At 45.4% G+C, this 22,509-nt stretch overlaps 6 protein-coding genes across 6 annotated transcripts; 2 read left to right on the plus strand and 4 right to left on the minus strand.

The window, feature by feature from the left end:
• Positions 1-331: 331 nt before the first annotated feature.
• Positions 332-9,224, plus strand: atrA (protein kinase MEC1; the record flags this gene model as incomplete). Its single annotated transcript, XM_025529256.1, has 25 exons — positions 332-967; positions 1,017-1,642; positions 1,699-2,003; positions 2,058-2,453; positions 2,508-2,660; positions 2,719-2,815; positions 2,896-3,375; positions 3,430-3,672; positions 3,732-4,961; positions 5,029-5,569; positions 5,620-6,100; positions 6,161-6,464; positions 6,518-6,615; positions 6,679-6,771; positions 6,826-6,987; positions 7,085-7,181; positions 7,231-7,425; positions 7,480-7,762; positions 7,813-8,010; positions 8,080-8,204; positions 8,263-8,345; positions 8,406-8,528; positions 8,584-8,671; positions 8,731-8,815; positions 8,866-9,224. Exons 1-25 carry the CDS (start codon positions 382-384, stop codon positions 9,222-9,224), a joined length of 7,431 nt encoding a protein of 2,476 aa, XP_025390383.1. The 5' UTR covers positions 332-381.
• Positions 9,225-9,237: 13 nt separating this feature from the next.
• BO83DRAFT_376982 (RNA-binding protein with serine-rich domain 1) lies at positions 9,238-10,748 on the minus strand. Its single transcript, XM_025530874.1, has 3 exons — positions 10,233-10,748; positions 10,065-10,170; positions 9,238-10,011 (listed from the first exon to the last, which is right to left on the minus strand). Exons 1-3 carry the CDS (start codon positions 10,548-10,550, stop codon positions 9,509-9,511), a joined length of 927 nt encoding a protein of 308 aa, XP_025390384.1. The 5' UTR covers positions 10,551-10,748; the 3' UTR covers positions 9,238-9,508.
• Positions 10,749-11,019: 271 nt separating this feature from the next.
• BO83DRAFT_376983 (putative AAA family ATPase) lies at positions 11,020-13,548 on the minus strand. Its single transcript, XM_025530875.1, has 2 exons — positions 11,837-13,548; positions 11,020-11,787 (listed from the first exon to the last, which is right to left on the minus strand). Exons 1-2 carry the CDS (start codon positions 13,361-13,363, stop codon positions 11,059-11,061), a joined length of 2,256 nt encoding a protein of 751 aa, XP_025390385.1. The 5' UTR covers positions 13,364-13,548; the 3' UTR covers positions 11,020-11,058.
• Positions 13,549-14,517: 969 nt separating this feature from the next.
• Positions 14,518-15,663, minus strand: srgA (Rab family GTPase srgA). The gene is made up of 4 exons (XM_025526897.1): positions 15,417-15,663; positions 15,094-15,361; positions 14,624-15,019; positions 14,518-14,574 (listed from the first exon to the last, which is right to left on the minus strand). The coding sequence occupies exons 1-3, from the start codon at positions 15,444-15,446 to the stop codon at positions 14,697-14,699; spliced, it is 621 nt and encodes a 206-aa protein (XP_025390386.1). The 5' UTR covers positions 15,447-15,663; the 3' UTR covers positions 14,518-14,574; positions 14,624-14,696.
• A 568-nt stretch (positions 15,664-16,231) lies between these two features.
• Positions 16,232-19,018, minus strand: BO83DRAFT_376985 (NCA2 family protein). Its single transcript, XM_025530876.1, has 4 exons — positions 18,629-19,018; positions 16,992-18,572; positions 16,818-16,943; positions 16,232-16,759 (listed from the first exon to the last, which is right to left on the minus strand). Exons 1-4 carry the CDS (start codon positions 18,643-18,645, stop codon positions 16,519-16,521), a joined length of 1,965 nt encoding a protein of 654 aa, XP_025390387.1. The 5' UTR covers positions 18,646-19,018; the 3' UTR covers positions 16,232-16,518.
• An 18-nt stretch (positions 19,019-19,036) lies between these two features.
• Positions 19,037-21,259, plus strand: BO83DRAFT_406995 (sterol desaturase family protein; the record flags this gene model as incomplete). The annotated part of the gene is made up of 4 exons (XM_025533921.1): positions 19,037-19,215; positions 19,865-20,108; positions 20,162-20,247; positions 20,306-21,259. The coding sequence occupies 4 exons, from the start codon at positions 19,037-19,039 to the stop codon at positions 20,868-20,870; spliced, it is 1,074 nt and encodes a 357-aa protein (XP_025390388.1). The 3' UTR covers positions 20,871-21,259.
• Between the last annotated feature and the right edge of the window lie 1,250 nt (positions 21,260-22,509).

Below are 22,509 nucleotides of genomic sequence, written 5' to 3' on the forward strand. Positions count from 1 at the left end.
ACCCATTTGATTACCCACCGCCCGGAAGTCCGCTTATTGTAGTAGTAATGATACCACCGCTTCCAAGTAACTCCGTATACGAGTACTATTCTGCAACCGTGCACATAACAAGTCGATACTTGAAGGTATTCACTTTGATAGCAATTGATAAGCGGGTTTCATGCTTTATGCCCACATTAACTCGTGCGTGCATTAAAGAATTCCAACACCTCACTGGATGGATGGACTGTGGGGAAACCATACATGTTACTTACACCGTACTACGCGTCACTGAAACATACATGAGTATTACTATCCGTAGATCTTAAGCCGGTCTGATCACCACTCTTCGCGCTCAACGAGGCCTGGGAGAAATCAGGACCATGTATAAAGGCATCGCCAATGGCAACTAATAAGCGCAAGGAGTCTCGTTTACCTATTCCTGGGGTTGCAGATTGGAATCCTGCAGAGCCAGTTTCCTCTACGCTCGCAGCCAACCTTGCACCACATCTTTCATCACAGGGTGATGGGACGCTTGGTTTAACTAAAGAGGCATTTTCGCAGCTCCGGCATGAGTTGCTTGAAGGGAAATATAGTCATCTTCAGCTTAATGATAGTATCACTGATGTTAAGAAACTGATTTGCATCGTGCTGAAAGCAGGTCTAGAGCCCTGTATCAGAGATGATAGGTCGGAATTGCAAGGTCAACTCCTGGACTGCTTGGACATCGTCCAAAATGCTGTTGACAAAGCCCCATTAGCGCTTTTGGAGATGCCAGAGCCAGAAGTTCTGGGAAAGGATGCAGCAAGTCCCTTGTACTCGTGTCTAGTCGTCTGGCTAGTCCATCTATTCTCTACCTGGGACAGTGAGCCTGTCGAAGATAGAATCGCTGGCATCCTCGCAAGTATGTTCAACGCTTCACACAATCATACGAAGCTCTGGTCTTCGTTTGTTGGTATTACTGCCTTTGTTCGGGCCTGCACTACTGGTTTGTGAGATTCCTCGGCTAGATCTGAGTCCTATACTGATCCCTCCAGAACTTCTTGATGCTCTTGAAGCCCATCAGTCTCGAGCTCGGCTTACCCATGTGGCCGGCTCCCCTGTAGTATACCCGAAGCAGCCCTGTACTTTGGATCTTGACAGACTTGGCCTGCGCTGTGGATCTCTGAAGAAATTGATCAGACTTGAGAGCTGCGCTCAAACAGTCCGTCTATGCCTTGATATGCTCACATCTACAATTAATGCTCACGTTTCTTATAATATCCCCTCTAAACGACAGGACTTGGCATGGCTCTCTAATAATTATCGGCGCTTGTGGAAGCTCGCTGTGCTTTGGCACTCCAAATCAGATACTGAGGACGTCACAAACCAAGTGCCGACCTTTTCACAGTTCCTGAGGTTCATCAAAAGGTTTTGTGACCATGTTCCACATACATCAGCGAAACAGAGGCTAGCATACATTTTCCTCCAGACAGTCGCAGAAACCTTTGCTCTAGATATGCTAAATCAGGCTTCTGTTCTCCAATTAAGCCTAAGCCATGCCATTGACAGCTTCACCAAGGCTTTCACATCCGAAAAGGATCTTATGCAATCAATGGGGGCTACACTGCTACCTATTAAGAGTAACCTCGCATTGTTCAGTTCATTCGATACTTGTCTTCAGGTATATCATCCCGTATGGCCCTCACCATAGCTACCGTCTGGTTAACTCAAAGCTAGGTTGCGATCGAATGCTCCCTCGTACATTGTTCCATGACTTACAATTCTTCCAACGCGAAGGGTGCAGAGGCAGCTTTCTGCGGGGGGCATTCAACGGAATTGGTAGCTAGTCACGAAACCCCGGGTTCTGACCACTCCTCCATTAGTGGTGTTGGGGCTGACCGGATGGCCAAACATCGCTGTCTCCCGCGATTGAATGCCTACAGAGAAGGCCGAAATGTGGCAGAGAGGCTTATAGTCAAGTCACTTGAACTACTCGGCTGTGATCGGAGTGGCACCCTGGGGGATCTGAGCTGTGCGGTTCTGTAAGTCGACATGTATTGTCCCCATGAATACAATTGTTGACTGACAACGGAAAGTACATCATACATTGGACTATCGGAGCAGGACAAACTAAGATTCTTATGTGTTCTGAGCAATATCCCCTGTGCATTGTCTAGAAATCTGGTAGATATGTTGAATGTCGATTCAGAGGACAGTTTCAACTGTAGAATCTGTGACTCCAAATGTCGTGATATCGAACCAGAAAGCAATTCCAACATTCTCAAGAGCGATGAACTATGTCAGATCTTGAATCACATCATTTCGAGCCTTTCACGGACTGCAAATCTGAGAATAGCTGCGACAGTTGCGTTAAGAAGGACGTTGATGCATACTTCCGACCCAGCTCATATGCAGCTTGCATCTTCTGCTTTCGGCGAATTTTGCCTCAATTCTCTCAGGAGCTCTGTCAGAGAGCTACGTCTTACTACAGGGTATCTATCATTGAAAGATCTTGCGAAAACTTTGAAGTGCTGACCACTCTTCAGACATTCGATAACCTCGTTCGTTCGTAGAGATCTCGACCACGAAACCCGACGAGGTAATTTCATTGTCATTCTGGACTGGTTGCAGAGCCTCTCTGAGAAACAGGAGACGCCATTACATGAGACATGTATTCTTACTTTATGTCATCTGGCGCAGTGAGTTTGATCCTGTCAAGTGGTTGTGAGCATTCGCTAACATATCGTATATCTACAGGTTTTCTAACGACGAAGAGATGAATATCATACTTCTTCGACTGGTAGAGTACCTTGGACATCCGAACCCGTTTATAGGGGCGGTGGCTTATACCGAAGTACGTATGGACCCTGATATTGTGATCATATACTGCCTTCCGCATGTGACTAGATTAGGCCATCATCTAATAGAACTTAGCTCTCAGGGCTTGCACAACATCTTTCTGTCACTCCGGCCGCCTTGTTTAGGCCTTTTTGGAGGACCTTGTCAGTGACCGTTGTGAGAAATTTTCAGTCTCGCCCCTACATGGCAGAACAGCTCTGCGACCTCCTGGGTATGAAAGTGGATGACTTCCTCAGATTGACAGAGACCTATGTCCTTCCATATCTGGTACTTACCCGGAAGCGCGATGTGATCGTCAGAGTTGGGGCAACGTACAAGGACGCGAAGACACCATTCGATATTTGCTCAGAGAAGAACAATCTTGCATCGATACTCGCTTTTTTGCTGAGCCAACCATCGCCGAATCCAGAAGAATCCGTCATGTCCGCTTTGTCGGAAGTTGATGCTGCCTTTAGGGGCCGTACTCTGGCTGAGCTTTTGAGGATTGAGCCGATACTGATTGCCTGTGACCTACTCAAAGGCCTTGGCGACTTGGGGGAGGACAAAGGCAAGAGGGTAAGTCATTACCGATTCCACAGCTCGATCGACGTTGACATGAAGGAATTGTAGTTTCTCCGCGCACTTCATCTTTTAGCCGTCCTTGTTCCACGAAAGTCAGGTCACACACCAAGACGAGCGAACCTTATAGAATACTTCATTGAGGAGCATGTCCTTGGAATCATTACACAGTTCGCTCATGCTGTAAATGACTTCCAAATCAGACAACCTCTGATTGAGAAAAAAAGGAACATTGCAGCGATTGGAGAGATGATAAAGGTTGCTCGTGGCCATATCAGTAGCGCCTTACCTCAGGTTCGTACATAAGTCAGCTCATATAATGTGATTTTCAGTAGTAAGCTAAAGTGACATAGATATGCGCATGTTTACGAGCTGCTCTTGAGATTCAAGAGCTGTGTAATAATGCATTCATCGTCTGGAAAGTCCTGATCATTTCCCTGCAAGAAGAGGAAGTTGAGCCCCTCATCGATCAGACACTATCAATTGTGATCAGATACTGGGACATGTTCACTGAGGATACAAGGAAGCAAGCGTACGAACTCGTTGAATACATCATGCAGTCTCACCATGAGTTGGTACGCGATATCTTCAATACCATGCCCTCGCTAGCTTCAATTCCAATACTCGACAAGCATGAAGCCACGCTTAATAGCATGAAAGAGAAGATGGATGTACGAAGCCATTTCCTTGCATTCATTCGTCGTTGTCAGAGTGATACTGCAACGGTTGTTGAGCAATCCTTGCATGAGCTAGTTCCTTATCTCTCCCAGAATGAAGAGTTCATTCACAGATCTGTTCTCAGTGAGATTCCAGATCCAGTTGTTGCACAGCTAACACGGTCATTGCTCGATTGTTGTGTGAAATTTAACACTAGCTCGGATGTTATAACCAAGTTATCGGCTGAATGTCTAGGCTTGATCGGCTGTCTTGACCCTAACCGAGTGGACACGGTGAAAGAAAAGAAAGGGATTCTGGTTTTGTCCAACTTCGACAGCATGGAAGAGACCTTTGACTTCATACTTTTCTTCCTCCAGAACGTGTTAGTCGAGACGTTCCTATCAGCTTCAAATACTAGAGCTCAAGGTTTTCTTGCATATGCGATGCAGAACCTACTCAGGTTCTGCGGTCTTGATTCAGCCGTGGCCAATCGATCGCGTGACTTCCGAGCCGATGAGAAATATCAACGCTGGCTAGAGCTACCTGAAACTGTTCGCAACATTCTAGCTCCTTTCCTTACCTCAAAGTATACAGTTACCATTGGGACCCTAAACACTAACTGCAGCTATCCCTTGTTCACAGCTGGATTGACACATGGCAACTGGCTACGGACCTTTGTGCAAGATCTATTGCAAGCCGGGAACGGTGACAATGCGAAATTAGTATTCAGTGTTTGCAGCCGCATTGTGAAAGGCCAAGACATCTCAATAGCATCTTTTTTGCTGCCATTCGCGGTCCTTAACCGTACGGTTTCTGGGAGCCCACAAGAGAAAGAAGATCTACGCTGTGAGCTAGTGAATGTCCTGTCACACCCATTACCCGACACACACGACTATGTATATGAGAACATCATATTGTGCAGTCAGGTGAGTAGCGTATTTCCATTTATTTGTGCAGATTCGTTTGATTGTTGTCTCACACTATTCGAAACAGAGCATTTTCGAGGTCCTCGACTACCTTTCAAGGTGGCTACAGGGCAAAAAGAAACAGATAAATAGTCTCAGGAACCCCAGCCATCCTTCAAATCGTAACCACAAGGGAACATCTCGCGATGCTTTGTTAGACACCTACCATTCGCAAGCCAAAGCTGTAGAAATACTTCTGAGTTCGATACCTCCAGAGGTCATCTCCAAAAGAGCTGTTGAGTGCAAATCGTTCTCACGGGCTCTGTTCCATTGGGAGCAATACATCCGACAGTGGAAAAACCAGCATTCTAAGCAAGGAGGCGCCGCCGTCGAACCTCTCTACCAGCGATTACAAGATATCTACAGCCGGATCGACGAACCAGACGGTATCGAAGGAATTTCAAGCCATCTGCACGTGTTAAACATTGATCAGCAGGTACTTGAGCATCGAAAGGCAGGAAGGTGGGCTACCGCACAAAGCTGGTATGAGTTGCAACTTGAGAAAGAACCAAATGATAGCGAAGCACAGTGGGGTCTACTCGCATGTCTCAAGGAATCTGGACAACAAGGTATTCCCCTGATCCATCCCCGTCCAGCCGGTCTACTGACACATTCTTAGATGCCATTCTCACGCGATTCGAGATCTTGAAAGCAAATAATTCATCTAGGAAGTTTCTACCTTTTGCAGTAGAAGCGACCTGGATCACAAGTAATTGGGGAAAGCTAAATGAGTATCTTCAGCAGCTCTCGCGGTTGGGTAGGGGGGAATTCAATATTGAGATTGGATTGGCCCTCAATGCTTTCCGGCAAGGCAAGTATACGGAATTTTGGGAACATATAGAGGCCTTACGACTCAGTGTGGCCAAGTCCCTAACAGCCAACTCCGTGGTTTCGTTGCAGTCATGCCATGATAGCATTCTCAAGCTACATACTCTACACGAGGTAGAGTCTATAGCTCGCGCTAGATTTGAGGATAGTGAGAGCAATGACTCGCGCACAAAGCTACCTGATATACTGGATCGACGTTTGGATATCCTTGGGGGCTACATCTCTGATAAGCAATATCTCTTAGGCCTTAGAAGGGCTACGATGGAGCTAACGTATGTCGCTTTTGCCCTCTTTGTGAACTTTCTCTAGTCGAATGCTGATAGAGCCTTAAGGAACGAATTTACCGATTCCGACATAGCCGCTGCTTGGCTAACTAGTGCACGTCTGTCGCGCAAAGGCAACTTCACCAACCAAGCCTACCAGTCGATGCTACATGCGGCACGTCTTAACGATCGATCTGCCACTATTGAGCACGCACGACTCCTCTGGAAAGACGGTCATCATCGAAAAGCAATACAAACACTGGAAGGCGCAATTACTGCTAATGAGTTCTCGTCAGAAACAGCCACATCTCAAGAGCGTACCTCATCGCTAATTGCAAATAATGGTGAACATCAGAATATGCTCTTGGCTCGAGTATGTCACCGTCCACAGGCTACCGACACGATCTGACTGTAACTATTATATAGGCACATCTGCTCCTGGCCAAGTGGACAGACAGGGCAGGGCAAACACAATCAGATGCTATCGTCCAGAGATACAGGGAAGCTATAAAGCTCCACCCTAGGTAAACTCTATGTCCCAGAAAGGTACGGCAGGCGTTTTAAAGTGGAAGCTAACTGGTTCTTAGGTGGGAGAAGGCTCATTACTACCTAGGCAAACACTACAACAAAATCCTGGATTTGGAGAAAGCAAAACCTCTGGGAAAGGAAGCACAGATCTAGTCAGCATTCCTATCCCTGACCTGCAAAATGATCAATGGCTCATTTTTCCCCAGCTTGAGTGGCGAGGCCTCAAAATTAGTTGTTGACAATTATCTCCGGTCATTGGCCCATGGCAACAAATACGTATTCCAGTCCTTGCCCAAAATCTTGACACTCTGGCTAGAACACGCTTCTACCGTCGACCAGCCGTTTGATCCAAAGAGAGGCGACAACGAGTAAGTAATGAATATTTTCTTCGGGATCTAAACATTTCACTCCCGTTACCTTCACCTCGATTCGCCTGCTGACTGGAATAATCGGGACGACTTAAAGAGATTTCCAAAAGCACACTCTGAGTCAGCGAAAAAAGAGCCTTGATGATATGCATACACAACTCAAGAAATATGTGAACAGGATCCCGGCTGCGCTGGTTGGTAACAAAGTCGAGTACCATATGAAAGCTTGCTAACTAGAAACAGCTCTTCACCATTCTCCCTCAAGTTGTTGCTAGGATATGTCACCCAAATACGACGGTATACGACTTATTGACCAAAATCGTAGCCAGGGCAGTTAACTCATTTCCCCAACAAGGGCTATGGACTGTCCTCGCAGTGGTTAAGTCCTCTTCCAAGGACCGGGCATCCAGAGGAATAAATTGCCTGCAGAAGATTACGGTAGGTCAAGAAAGAGAAATCTGCGTCAAATCAGTTCGAGCTAATCTCAAGCAGGAAGTCAACAAGAAACTGAAAAATCAGCCATCGTCAGATATGCGTGCCATGATAAATCAAGGACAAAAATTCTCAGAGGAAATGCTAAGGTTGTGCATAGCTCGCATCGAAGACAAAGTCCTGAGAGTCAGTCTGCGTGATCTGAAGTTCAGTCATAAGGTGGCGCCTTGTAGGCTTGTGGTGCCGTTCCAAGCAATGTTAACGCCGACGCTACCAGCCAGCCATAAACCTGAATACCTGAAAGGTTTCAGGGCCTTCCCTAGGGATCCTACGACTATTGAAGGTAACGCTTCTTGATTTGACTTCTGCAAAAATTTCACTGACTGTTGATAGCCATACTGGACGATGTGCAGGTCTTGAATTCTCTCCAGAAACCACGAAGGATAGGGATCCGGGGCTCAGATGGAAAAGTATACAACATTCTGTGCAAACCCAAGGATGACCTGCGCAAAGATCAACGGCTCATGGAATTCAACAACATGATCAATCGGCTCTTCAAAAAGGATGTGGAATCGAGTAAACGACGGATGTGTAAGTACTCAACCGTCTATTTTATCCTCTGCGTTCCACTATCCTCTGACCGAGTGATTGCTGTGGCAGATATCAAAACGTACGCTGTGACACCGCTGAACGAAGAATGCGGGCTGATCGAATGGGTCGATAACCTTCGTGCTTTGAGGGACATTGTTATCAAGCTCTTGAGAGAGAGAGGCATCGCGCCAAACGTAAGTTTTTCAGCTTCATGATGATAGCCATACAGCTATTGAAGTGGTTCTACTATAGTATAATGAGATCAGACACGACCTGAACGAAGCATGCTCCGACAACTCAAAACTCCATCTTTTCACAACAAAAGTTTTGTCAAAGTAAGTTTTCCAATGCACTTCTTCTTGAGTCGCTCCGTTCCAAGACTAATCTCGATGCAGGTTTCCTCCAGTTCTGTATGAATGGTTCATTGAAATGTTTCCTGAAGCAGGATCATGGTTTGCTGCCAGGATTCGCTATACTCGTTCCTGTGCTGTTATGTCCATGGTTGGGCATGTCCTAGGGTGAGTCAATCCACACTTTGCTGATATATGTCCCTTTCAGCTCATTTCTCTGCAGGTTAGGTGATCGACATGGTGAAAACATACTGTTCGAGGAAGGCACGGGAGGTGTTTTACATGTCGACTTCAATTGCCTTTTCGACAAGGTTAGGCGCCCGAGACCCAAGACAAACCTGCCTTGCATCTTTTTGGCTGACATGGATAGGGATTGACATTCGATATACCTGAATTGGTTCCGTTTCGTTTGACCCAAAACATGGTTGATGCGTTCGGTGCCTATGGATACAATGGTTCGTTCTAACCGACCTCTGAAACGTTCATGTGCTAATATCATTGATAGGTCCGTTCCGCAAGACATGTGAAATTAGTCTTGGTCTACTTCGCCACAACGAAGACGCACTCATGACCGTTCTGGAGACGTTCTTGCATGACCCTACCACGGACTTTATCGGGAAGAAGGTAAGCACCACCCAAGATGTACACACCCACGTTGCTGATGGACAGAAGCGTCGTACACATGCCAATGCCCCAGAGACACCTGCCGGTGTTCTAGAGAATGTTCGCAACAAACTTCGTGGCCTTCTACCTGGGGAGTCAGTCCCCCTTTCAGTGGACGGTCACGTAGACGAACTAATTGTACAAGCAACGGATGTAAAGAATCTAGCTGCTATGTATATTGGCTGGTGCGCCTTTTTCTAAAGGTGCTTCTCGACACTGGCCCTGGTCCTGGGTGATTTGTGATTGCTGGAGCTAGATTGCGGATGACTTGGGTTTCCTAAATTTCTCCCGTGCACAGAATAACTTTACATTATTAATTATAAGACAAGGCTTCGAATTGATTCGAGTGTAGAAGTCCACCGGCCTGCACCCCATCATCACTCTGCCAGTCCCCTGTAGTTGAACGACGCCAGGAACAGTAGCTTCATCATGGTTTCTAAAGACTATCAAATGACACCAAGACCATATCGTAAAGCAATCCTGGGTTAATGATGGTCTCTTCTTAGGCTTGCGCTCCGTTCCCTATCGCTGCGACTGCTATAGCCATAGCTGCTGTAGCTCGGGCTACGGCGACGGCGACGTTGGGAGCTGTCCATACGCGAGTGTGTCCGCCTTGGCGGTGGTGAGGTTGAACGGGATTTGGAAGAAAGGGATCGAGAGCGGCGTGGCGACCGGGAGCGCGACAGAGAGCGAGGCCTATAGATGTCATGCCTTTCCATATGCCGAGAACGGCGATATTTCCTAGCCGGTGGCGGTGACCTTGGAGCGCGACTATCCGACGGGGGTCCGCGGCCATGTCCTGGGCGGCCAAAGCTTGCTCTGCTATGTTGAACTGGTGGTGGTGAGCGAGAAAAAGCTCTCCTAGGAAGAACAATCGACACATTCAACATGGCACCATCTAGCTGAGCTTCATGCATATGCGCGATGGCTGCCTCTGCATCCGCAGGATCGTGGTAGAGTATGTATGCAGTGCCCCTGTTTGTCATGACTAGTAGAGCGTCAGCCTGGGCATGTAGGAAAGCATGAGTCTATAGGACTTACAAGCTTTATTCATAGGAAGATCAAGACTTCGTATGTCACCAAAACCACCAAATATCTCCCGAAGATGTGATTCGGTAACATTCTTGGTCAACTTTTCAATAACTATCTTTGATTTCCGTTAGTTCTAGCATAAAACCTACAGACTGGGATGATGCAAGCGCAACCGACCTTTGAGCTTCTTGAAGCATCGGCAGAGGGACTCGGGGTCCGACTGAAGTCTTTCTTTCTGTAACGTCTGGGAGCTTCGCTTCGGCTTCGGCTTCGACTACGGGATAGCGCTCTGTTGTGCGACGGTGATCGCGACCAGCTTCTGGAACGGTGACCATTGCGGCGAACAGCACCACGCTCCACAGAACGCCTCCGGGGTGTGGTGTTGAATCTCGATTCTGAGCGAGGGGACAACGAACGCTGCAAGGATGGGGCCCGATCAAATTCCGAGGATGGCAAACGGCCACGAGAGCGGCCCCGAGTGTATTCTTCTGGCATCCTACAGGATCCACTTGGTGGAGGGAGCTTTCTAGGAAACCACCAAGGGCAAGCTGAACAGATTGTAGCAAGGGATAATCCTGGGTAAGCGAAATATCAAGGGAGCGAGACGCATCGAAGGTCTGGTATTGAGTGGGGTTGCCCAAGACGGATCAGAAGTTGCAGAGTAATTGGCAGATTGTTGTGTCATGTATGAAGGTCAGAACCAGGTAGGTTTGCTATCCGCACGATAGGCGGGTCCCATGTTTGTTATCCTAATCCCCTGCACATCAAGAACCAATGCTAAAATATCATTCATTTTCTTTCCTTCCTGTTTTCTTTTTTCTTTTTCTCTTTCTTCTACTTTCTCGGTCTTGGTTTCTTTCCTTTTCGTCTAAGAATAAGAGAACCCACATGTTGAACAAGGTACTCGGTCAATCTACTGCAGCTGCATGCTTGAAGATTGATTTATTGCTTCAAGTCCGAATGATCGCATCGTTATATAGTTTCTATATAGAGACAGTTGTGCTCATATGTCAACAGAGTCACCCCACTGTTCGTACGCTTCAACAACAGCAGCCGTTATTTGTCTCTTCACCTGCTTAAGCGCATACTCGAAATGCTCCCATCGGATATCTTGCGCTTCGCCGGTCTCCTCTTCTGCATCCAACGCAGCATCACCGGCTGTTTCACATATGCTCACGATCTCAGCCCCTGAATACCCGTCAGTTTTCATGGCCAACACGTCCACCTCAACTTCCGGGTTAATGACGGATTTGCGGAACCATATTTGCAAAATCTCCTTCCGCGCCTCGTAGTCGGGAGGTCCTATGTAAAGTATATTGTCCAATCGACCGGGGCGCATCAACGCCGGGTCTATCACTTCAGGTTTGTTTGTAGCGGCGATGACTAGGACACTTTTAAGCTCCTCGATGCCATCCATTTCATTGAGAAGAGTTGTAAGAACATTAACCCCGCCTTGTGATGAAGTGCCACGTTTCGAGGCGATAGCGTCTATCTCATCAAAGAATATGATGCTGGGCCTTGCAGACCGAGCTTTTCGAAAAATTTCTCTTAATGCTCGTTCAGATTCTCCGACGTACATGCTTAGGATCTCGGCTCCCTTGACTGCCAGGAAGTTGAGCCCCGCTTCAGTGGCCAATGCTTTCACCGTCAACGTCTTAGAGCATCCAGGTGGCCCGTAAAGAAGTACACCTTTCTTGCTGGTCAAATTAAGCCTCCTCATTCGCTCGGGATGCTTGGCCTTGTCAGAACTGCAACAACACAATCTGAAGGTGCGCGCTTACCTTCAATGGACGCTCCACTGCTTTCTGCAAACGTCTCTTAATTTCGTGCTGCCCACCAATGTCCGACCACCTGACCTTGGGCGTCTCCAAGAACACTTCCCGCATAGCAGTAGGTCGAGTTTCCTGTAGGGCTGATAGGACATCAACGTCCTCGATATGTATAGCTGTTCCTGTCTCAGGAGTGGCCGGACCTTCAACAGCATTATCGGCAGGTATGCGTTTGTCACCAAAACAAAACTCAGGTTCCAACATCTGTCTTTGCCGTGCCTTGCGACTAATCAACTGAAGCAAAGCGAAGAGATCGGCACCCACGTAACCATGGGTTTTCTCCGCTATCAAGTCTATGAGGGTATCGCTCAATGCTGGGGATGGGGATCCACATATAGCACGCAATATTTTGGCTCGATCCTGTGCTGTCGGGATATGCAATTCAATCTCAGTTGCTAGTCGATGCGGTGTCCTCAGGGCATCATCGACATCATTCGGATGACGGGTTGCAGCCACAATCAAAACGAATGCATTCTTTGTAGCGTCAATGCATTCGCATAGAACCGATGCCAACGACTGGCTATCGAGCGATGTCCGTCTAGGCGCAATGAACTCCACCTGATCAATCAGGATTGCACTGGGTTGAGAACGCATTGCTTCTTGGAATATATTGCGCATCTTGGATTCGGCATCCCCGATATTGCGGCCAAAGGCTGAGGACCCAATATGGAATGTTTGCCTCCACCCTGCTGCTTTAATGTGTTCCAGAAGCGCCGTCTTACCTGTTCCCTTCGGACCATAAAGAAGAATGCCTCGACTGTGTTCATAGAATGAAGGCATTACTAGATTGACTAGACCAGGGTTAAAGTCAGCAAGACTTTCATTGATACTCTCGATTTGCCGGTCCATCCCTCCCAGCCCAGTCGGCCGCACTTGGATATTGGAAGTTCCGCGCTCTAGAGGTTTCTTAAGATCTTCGCCCATTATGATCTCGCTGGTTTCAGCGAACCTGAAGAGAGTACAGGTAGTACTTCCATCTTCACTTGAGATATCTGCCACTCTGAAGCTCCGGCGTTGGCCCCTAAGCTCTACCTCAAATACTAGGCCAACAGTAATGCCATCGCATTTCAGAAGAGGAAACTCCAGGGACCATGACCAGTGGATTATGTCAGAGGGTGGAATCGCGCCGTATCTTGCAATCCTATCACTATCTGAACACTCTATAATGGAGACTTTGTCGATCTTATTCAGGGGCCCATCGACCTTGCATATTGTAATCTTCTCCCCAATCTTGAATCCATAACATTCCTGAAGAGTTCTTGAGGTCTGTACAACCGTATTCTGAATGTTCTCGGTCGCGTTCCAAGCTATTGCCGTTCTCGATGGACCGTCGGCGAGACTAATGTTGCACACATCTCCAGCTCTAAGCTTCAGAAAAGCCAGGGACGACGAGGAGAGATAAACGCGAAAGGCATCTCTATGATCAGTTCTTGTTTGTTTTGACAGCGGCCGAACTGTGAAGGCTCGAGTCTCGGACATTTTTTTTTTAGCGGTAGCTGAAGGCCCCTCCAAAAGTAACGCCTAGTGTCCCGCGTTCCCACTACTGCAGCTGAGTATACCTGCTCTCTACAGTATCATGACCTGCTTAATGATTTTTTTGTAAGCAAATCATAGGCACCGGAAACGATAAATTTGACTGGTTGGAACATTTTGACTGCCTTGACTTACAAATAGGTGATCCGGGAAAGGCGTAAGTAAACTGGCTGCTGAGCGCGTATACTGGATGAGAAAAGCGGGATCAAAAAGAAGGATTAAAGTCCGATCAAGGGAAAACCAACACAAAGGTTTGGAAGGCTCTTTCAGGAAACCTCCCTCTTGTCTATTGCTGATAACCTTGACTGATTCATACGATGGTAGAAAGACAAAGGATGGAGAAAACAGGGTTCCGAACAAAATCTGTACTCCGTAAAGTGTTCGTTCACAAATAATGGGCCATCTCAAATGGATATCCACACAGCCCCACTTTGAGAGGAGTAGAAGATACAATAGTAACATCATGGTCTACTATACCAGCCGCAAATGTTTCCAAGTACTCGATAGTAACTTCTTTCCGGCACAATGAGAGAATGGCAATGCCAGTGCTAGTGTCAGTGCTATATTAAGTTACTGAATGAGATGTGTTCAAACCGTACAGAGAGGACTCACTCTCACAGAGGTGCACGTTACCAATGGACTTCATGCATTCTTCCTTCTACCTATCCAAGTAGCTTATACACCATCATCTTTCATTAGGTCAGACCATAATCCTCCAGTAACATCTTTCTTCTGGCCCGCGTTTTCTATCAACGCTCCTAGTGTGGTGATGCTCAATACCTCGGTGCTTTCCCTATTCGACGATCTTCAATTTATAGTACGACCACCATTATATTTTTCTCCGGCTGCAGTCAACTTTTGCCAAAACCCATTTAAATACGGACATGCCCCAAGTTTCCTCATGTTTATTAGGAGATGCTGGCGGGTGATGCATACCGCACTTGCAAAAGACTGTTTATGCTATACCTAATTTCACTTGCACAGTAATGAAGACAACAGAGAAACGCCACCTGGGAAAATTCGATCGCAGTAAACGGATGACGACCCAAGACAGAACAGAGAGAAGAATGAAGGCATTCACGAAAACCATAAGCCCCTGCCTTCATTATCAACATACATGGGTTAGGAGCAGAATCAGCCAATTAGCTTCCCAGCATCTATTCGAACCGTGAACATAATGATGTATTGAAGCCATGGCACACAAACCTGTAACACGCGAAGACATAGAGTCATAATGGAAAAAGATATCCCGAAGACCAAACGAGAGTGTACTAACAAATCAACAGCACTTCCCACCCGCGTTGCCGTTCAGCCCGGAACCTTGCTGGTCTATGCTCACGCCCTGGGAGCCGACCTGTTCGGACTTCGACGTATCCATTCCTTTCTTGATATCGGATGCGAGATCATAAAACGCTTTCTCGATGTTGATGTTGTTCTTAGCTGATACTTCAAGGAATGGTATTCCCAGCTCATTGGCCAATTGCTGACCTTGCTCAGTTGACACAGCCCTCTTCTCTTCCCAATCACATTTGTTGCCAATAAGGATCTTGTGAACGCCTTCGCTCGCATGTTGCTCAACATTTGAAAACCAAGTGCGAATGTCTAAGTAAGGCGATTGGGCATTAGCATCAAGTTATCTCATAATCCACCTCGGGTTCAAGGAAAGCGTTTCTCACTTTGAAACGATCTTTCGTCGGTAACATCGTATACAAGAAGTATGCCCATAGCTCCTCTGTAGTATGCGGTAGTGATAGTTCTAAATCGCTCTTGCCCAGCTGTGTCCCATATCTGGAGCTTTACGCGTTTACCGTCCAACTCGATGGTACGTATCTTGAAGTCGATTCCGATGGTAGTAATGAACGACGGAGTGAACGAGTCTTCACTGAATCGCAATAGACAGCATGACTTTCCGACCCCAGAGTCACCAATCAGCAGTAACTTGATCTACAGAGACCGATATTTAGCTTATTGATTTCTTGGGGCATTAATCAATACTCACCAGGAAGTCGTAGTTCCTTGTACCAGCCATCTTGTTGTTGCAGACTCGAGGTATACAGAGAGCGAGGGATAAAAGCCGTGATAGTGAGTTTATGTTCTGCGTTGTGCTAATCCCTACTCGATATTCGTCTTAGTTGGGTTTGACGTTATTCTCCCCTCTCCTCTGTTGGTCTTGCGTGCCCCCTCTCTTTTCTCCTATCCCTTCCGATTCCGCTTATGGTTTCTCGACAAGTTTGTGTTTGGCTGGAATCAAGATTTCACTTCACTTAATTTGTCTGCTTGTCTCCGTCAATAATACCGACTGTAAGAGAACTCAAGTCTTCGAATAGTGGCAGGTGCTGGATTCAGGATCTTCCACGGAACCAGGAGCCGGTCCGGAGAATGGGGTCAGGGGACGGGACGGGACAAGACAGGTGTTGTATCGGAGACCTTTTGTTGAAGTAAGAATCGGCGACGTTGGACACGTTCAATTTCGGAAAGTTGCCGGGGGAATAATTTCATTCGATAGACAACAGTAGCACGACTTATCTTTGGGAACTGCTTTCTTTCCAAGGTTTATTAGGAAGCTGGCAGCAGTATATGCACGTACAGTGAGTACATGTTCGGAGTAGTATCCCGGGCACTTGTGTAATCGCCTAGTATCGTCCGGTCTACCCAAGCGCACCCCACAGATGAAAGTATTTAACTATCAGCTTTTATACCACTTTAAGACAGCTACTGTTCATTTGTGGCTCCAGTCAGATGTTCCAAACACGACAGACAAAAACAATATTAAAATCAAAAGTATCACTTGAAGATATAGCATCGATACCCCGTAGCCTTGATCATATCCTTGGGTATTGAAATGGTCACTAACATCGAACACGTCATTTCACCCGGTTTACACTAGGATTGTCCGAGATATACCAAAGTGTAGAAATGAGCTCCCTTGTACATAAGCTTGGTGTAGATTGGACCATCACAATATCTATCATTGTTCGACAATACGTCTACGACAGAATGTAAGAGATAATACAGTAATACTTGTCGAGAATTTGTCAGCCGCCAAAGTCAAAAGGCATGAAACATAGTGTTCACCAAAAGAGTGAGGATAACGGATTGCATCAAATCCATTTTGAGTAGACCCAACCCATTCGTTCAACAACCTTGAGTTGCCGGTCAATCGTATCTCGCTCGACTAATTCGGTGATGTCTTCCTGGAATGAACGGAGATCCGTGCCTTTCAGTATGATCCGCGCCTTTGAAAGTAGGACTTCGGCGTTGCATATGAGGAGACCATAGTCTCTAAATGCCAGCGCATTGCCAGGAGTGGAGGCAGATGATGTTAAAGTCCGATGTACAATCCTACAGCGATATATTAGGCCTAAATCAAATTGTTCTTTGGGACTAGGTCAGAACTTACCGCAAAGCATGCCTCAATTCGTCCTGCTGCTTACCCATTCGGAAGCCCCTTCGACTGCCCAGCAAGCCGTAAAGCCAACGAAGAGTCGCAAATGACACCATTAAGCCTGGGGTTAGTCCAATAAACCTATAGAAAGTCAATGGCTACTCTGGTATTCTTGGCCGGAAGTCGTACCCAAAAACCAGCTCTTGGCTTTTCAACAGAGCGTCAATTCCCCCTATCGCGATTTCAACATCTACTTTTGTTTTCTGTATCTGTATCAGAAGTGCTCGCACCAAATCACCCTTGACGGTCCCGACAAAAGGACTACGCAGGTCATTTTCATATGCTTTCAGCACTGGTGTCAAGTCACCTTCCCGGACTTTAGCAGCAATAACATGGGTATCAAAAGCATCATAGTCATTCTTGTTCGGTTCACAACGATCAAGAACGAAGTCCACAACCATTCTTTCCAAACTCGCTCGATCGGCTTCCAAGCTGTTTCTACTCATCAATGCAATTTCACTCTTTTCATCGTGTCTTATAGTGCCGATAAGCCTGCGAAGTGGGTCTACAACCCAGTTGTTCCAAAACTCGATAGTGGTTGAACCGAAGTTGGCAATCCATTCCAAGAGCTCATGGCGCCTATTCCGTAACAGCTCCAGTGATGTACTTGTTGATAATAGTGCAAGGGTCAAAGGTAGCCAAAAACGTACTAGGTAATGGGGGCGTCCAGAGTTGTTGATTGTTGTGGCTGAAGCTTTGGCATAGGCCGGTAGAAGCTGTTCAAGTATATAGCCCAATTGGTTCATGACAAATCTCGGACCCTCCGATGATAGATCACTGCAGTAATGCATGCGCATCGACGTGACTTCTTGATTGATCGCCATGTTTATGTGCTCTTCATGATTCCACGGGACACTTCCCTTTTCAGCATCTTCGAGAAGCAATTTCATTAAGGCCACACTCTCAAGGACGTTGATCTGCCAGCTCTCAGTGAACATACCATGGCTATTGTCACCTGTAGGATTGTCGCCTGTAAAATTGTCGCCAACTGCGCATGAGAAACTGTTTCTTATGAGGATCCCTATGCTACAAGCATTCATATCTTTCAATGAACTCAATGTCTTCCGCTTCTGCCGTACATCTGACTTCGCTGTTGAGAGTGGTGATAACATCCTTCCCCGCCAAAAATGCAAACTTTGGGGAAGGATACACTGACGAACAGATTCGTAAAATTGCATCCAGCTGGGTTGACCGGACGTCCGGGAATTGTTCATGGAGTTAGCATGGTGCCAGACTTTTCGGGATCTGTTCCAAAGCACCACTGGCGAGGTTTGGAGCATATAGAGCCCAAGTGACCAGGGGGACTCCAAAACACTATCCCAATAGAGCATCTCGTCATTGAGGGAGAGTACATCATCTGATAGCGTATTCAGTATAACTCCGAGAGTCTGGACTGCAGCCTTAGCAGCTACGAGCCAAGAAATGTCTACGACGTGTGCCATGAAAACATTCACGTCTGGCAGCGTGGGATCAGCATTGAGCACATCATCGGGGTATTCAGCAATTATTTTCAGAAGCCTTTCCGTCTGCAGTAACGGTTGAGACTTGGATGTCACGGAAAGTGAATCCATGAGCTTCTCCAATTTCGTGACATTTTCAATGGGGTATTTTGCTTGGCTTGCGTGTTTGTAGACGTCTAGCGATTTCGGATAGGCATTATCGGTTATTTGCCGCCACAGTTTATCAAAATGTGCATCCAGACTGTATGCCCTACGGTGACAGTGTCAATACTCCCCTCATGCTGACAATACAACTGAGTAACTTACTTATTTATTGCATACATTGCGAATGGTGAAGCAAACGGCAGAGTAGGGCGAACAATGAAAAATAAGTGGAATAACCAGAAGAAATACTGATCAAGAAGTTCGGGTTTAAGGATAATGGCGTCATGCGCACCAAGCAAATCATGCAAACACCAAGCCCACTTTCACCCTTTGCATCATGTACTCTCTTCTCTCTTCAGATCAGATAATATAATCAAATGTATCAGTTGGTGAATTATGGCAGGGTAACACGGTGTTCTGAGCATTACCTAAATTGCTACTACATCTATCGTAAGGCGATTGAACTCACAGCGAGTCAAGCTTAAGGTTGGAGATAAATAAGTCCAATCAAGGAAAAAAACATCCATCTGCGGAGGGCTGAATATATTGGGAAATCTATACAAAAGTACAATGAAACCGGACACGGCAGTGACTATAATACAAGTAATATTTGTGTGTTATGAAAGCTGTGCTCAGCACGCCCTTCGCTTTTGTAGTCCTCGGGCCACTGGTTATGGCTTAGTAATCTGGCCCCTGGCCCCCTGTCTGAAATCTCCCGAACCATGTTGCCTCCATTCACAAGGGCAGGTGTATGTACATGTTAATATAGTGCACGGAGAGTATGTCTCATTAACCTACCCGGGTGCTGCCTAGATCTAATCCAGTCCACCAATATCTACAAAGCAAATGCTCTATACAGTGCAGTGAGGAGGTCGCTTTGATTAGCTGCTAGGGGTAGGAATAATAATATAATTAGATAATAATAAGTAGCGAACATACCAACGTATCTACCAAGGAATACAGACTAGTTTCCAAGCAAGTGGAGCTAACTAATATCGGTCCCAGTCGGCTAGCCAGTGGTGCCAGAAAGGTCCAAGGCCAGGGGGAAAAGGTCTCGCCACCTCGGGAGCGGCTGTCCTGGTCGCGCGCTTCTTCCACAAGTGTTCCTGAAATACCAGCCAACCTCTCACAGGCAACAATCCATTAACAACTACTTAATTGTCGCTGCAACGCTTTTATCCTCGTTCATAACATTGGCCATATGCCAATCGCATAAACACGACTCTCTAAACCTCACATACCTCTGTCGTCTGCGTATTCTCGCTCCAATAGCGAGGGTTTATTGAAGGAGAGTTAAGAAGAAAAGTGCCAAGGGCAAAAGCCGGCCTGCGTCCCTGTACAATGTGAGCAGCTTTTGATGTACCACCCGTTATACATATGAGTTCTTACAGGACATAGGAATTCCACCTTGCTGTCTACGCCAGAATCATACTGGGGCCAGTTTGAAGAAATCTCCAAATACAATACTCATCTGAACGTGGTCGAAAGACTATGGACAGCATGGTATGCCTGGATGCAAAATGACGTTCTTGCAACTGGAATCATGTCTTTTGTAATGCACGAAATTGTATATTTCGGGCGTTCCCTCCCTTGGATCTTTATAGACACTCTCGGTTTGTTCAAGAACTACAAGATTCAAAGCGTGAGGCTCAGGATCACCGAAGCTTACTTGCCATTGTTCTAATTGGGTTACAGAGCAAGATACCATCCTTACGAGAGCAATGGGATTGTGCTAGATTTGTGCTACTCAGCCATTTTACCGTAGAGCTGCCACAAATATGGTGAGGAATACTTGATCTTCCAATGGGCCATTTGTGATGGCGTTACTAACAGCTCTAGGCTTTTCCACCCGATGGCCCAGTTTTTTGGCCTGTCCACCTCTGTACCTTTTCCCTCTTTGTGGACCATGGCTTATCAAATAGCAATATTCTTTGTCCTGGAAGACACGTGGCATTACTTTTCCCACCGTGCTCTCCATTGGGGTCCACTGTATAAAGCCATCCACAAGATTCACCATCAATATTCCGCACCTTTCGGTATGGCAGCTGAATATGCTTCTCCAATTGAAGTCATGATTCTTGGATTTGGTACTGTTGGTTGCCCAATTTTATGGTGTGCAGTAACCGGCGATCTGCATATTTTTACGATGTACATCTGGATCGTCTTGCGGCTTTTCCAGGCCATTGATGCGCACAGTGGCTATGAGTTTCCATGGAGTCTTCATCACTTCCTCCCTTTCTGGGCTGGCGCAGACCACCATGATCTCCATCACGAGAAGTTTGTAGGAAATTATTCCAGCAGCTTCAGGTGGTGGGACTATCTTCTGGACACCGAATACTCCCCGGAGGCTATCAAGAGGAGAAGGGAAAACAAGTCTGTGAAGGATACCAAGAAGGCTCAGTGATATTCCAGTCTTTGCAATGCCTGAAATAAAGGTGACCTGTATGGGCCATGTCTCAGGGCCATATGGGCTCTCTGGCGACGCGGCCGTTGGGCGGGACTTGACCATGGTTATCGACGACGTGATACATCATCTTATGACTTACACTTGCTAATATAGAGATATGGATTTTAATTCAAGTTTTATTCTTTTGGGTCGATTGACTAGCTGAGGGGTGTCATGGCTAGGATTGGACTATATCCCTTGCCTTGAGCAGACTTATGTAAAATAGTTTATTGAAAATATTTTAAACTCCTTGTCATATATGTTCTTTAAATTCTAGTTTTGATCCTTATGATAGGAAACAGGAGCAAGGCTGTTAAGGGGCGTTGTTGGAGATGTGTTAATGTTGGCTTTTACATCATAATAGCAACTAATAAGTTATATCTAGTTACCCTAGACTGATTACTTATCCCCGGAAACACCTAGTGTTGAGACCCCGGCCTGTGCGAACCTAAGACTAATGTCCGAATTTGTTCTTAGTGCGCCTTAAGGGGTGATGTTATAAGTGGAACATTCGGCAAGCACCAGCAGATAGCTTGTTGGTGCCGGCACCAACACTGTTGTCACTCCAACCCTATGGTCAGATTCCACATATTATTATGCCTACTGTGAGAGCCAATCAAACGTATCTCATTTGGTGCATCTAAACTAGAATATTAAACATAAGAGGGGAAGGGGAGGAGTATAAGAAAATATATATAAAGAATAAAGATAAGTGAGATAAACTAAATGAATAAATAAGATAAAATAAAATTATACATAAGAAAATAAAGTTAATAAGATTATATTACATATCTTAGTTATAATATTTATTATAATATTATTTTTTAAGACTGGCTATCCTCAGCCAACCTCAGCCAAGAATATATTATTAGTCGTATAATCCAATATATATTTATTTATCTCAGTAATACTCAATTATTATAATAATTATTTATAAAATCTAGAGTACGTAGCATATCTAATATAAAAATTTTATAACCGAATTAGAATATTCTTAAAATTTCTAGCTGGATAGTTTATATTCTCTATTTTATTCAAAATAAGTTATTTAATCTTATGCTATGATTAATTATGATCTAATTTATCATCATCTTTTTAATTTTTTATTTGATTTAATTATTAATTTTACTGGGAATGATAGTATCCTGAATTTAATCCAATAAATTTTTCAAAATTTTTATAAATATGTTTTCTTAGAATAAAAAGCTAGACATACTTATATATTCTTTAAAAGATAAATCTTGTATATATTTTTTATTTTATTTATAATTAGAAAGGTATATTAGTTATTCAAAGATTTTTATGAAGACTAGATCCAGTACCAATTTTTTATATATATAAAAATTCTATTATAGATATTGAAATTCTCTGAGTAGTACTAAAGTCTAGAACTTTATTTATTAATTTTATTAATTTTAAATTTTTTAGATACTTTTCCAGATAAATAACAGATTTATTCTATATAATAAATAAATTTTTATACCTGATCTCAGGCAAATAGTGTTGGATTGGGTCGGGTCGAGTCAGGATTTTTTTCAACCCAACCCAAAAACCCGCGCCGACCCAATTTTCCACGGGTTCAACCCGACCCAATCCA

Source organism: Aspergillus eucalypticola (assembly GCF_003184535.1).
Source record: "Aspergillus eucalypticola CBS 122712 chromosome Unknown BO83scaffold_7, whole genome shotgun sequence".
NCBI lineage: Eukaryota > Fungi > Ascomycota > Eurotiomycetes > Eurotiales > Aspergillaceae > Aspergillus > Aspergillus eucalypticola.

Bases quoted from the DNA above. Each gene is read 5' to 3' on its own strand.
- BO83DRAFT_376982 (XM_025530874.1), bottom strand. From the start codon at position 10,550: ATGCCAGAAGAATACACTCGGGGCCGCTCTCGTGGCCGTTTGCCATCC. The intron at 10,171-10,232 runs GTCGGTTGCGCT...CGGAAATCAAAG, and splicing joins ATGCTTCAAGAAGCTCAAAG to ATAGTTATTGAAAAGTTGAC. The intron at 10,012-10,064 runs GTAAGTCCTATA...ACGCTCTACTAG, and splicing joins TCTTCCTATGAATAAAGCTT to TCATGACAAACAGGGGCACT.
- BO83DRAFT_376983 (XM_025530875.1), bottom strand. From the start codon at position 13,363: ATGTCCGAGACTCGAGCCTTCACAGTTCGGCCGCTGTCAAAACAAACA. The intron at 11,788-11,836 runs GTAAGCGCGCAC...GACAAGGCCAAG, and splicing joins CAGTGGAGCGTCCATTGAAG to CATCCCGAGCGAATGAGGAG.
- srgA (XM_025526897.1), bottom strand. From the start codon at position 15,446: ATGGCTGGTACAAGGAACTACGACTTCCTG. The intron at 15,362-15,416 runs GTGAGTATTGAT...CGGTCTCTGTAG, and splicing joins CAAGGAACTACGACTTCCTG to ATCAAGTTACTGCTGATTGG. The intron at 15,020-15,093 runs GTGAGAAACGCT...CGCCTTACTTAG, and splicing joins CGACGAAAGATCGTTTCAAA to ACATTCGCACTTGGTTTTCA.
- BO83DRAFT_376985 (XM_025530876.1), bottom strand. The intron at 16,944-16,991 runs GTACGACTTCCG...GACTTTCTATAG, and splicing joins AGCCAAGAGCTGGTTTTTGG to GTTTATTGGACTAACCCCAG. The intron at 16,760-16,817 runs GTAAGTTCTGAC...ATATCGCTGTAG, and splicing joins GAATTGAGGCATGCTTTGCG to GATTGTACATCGGACTTTAA.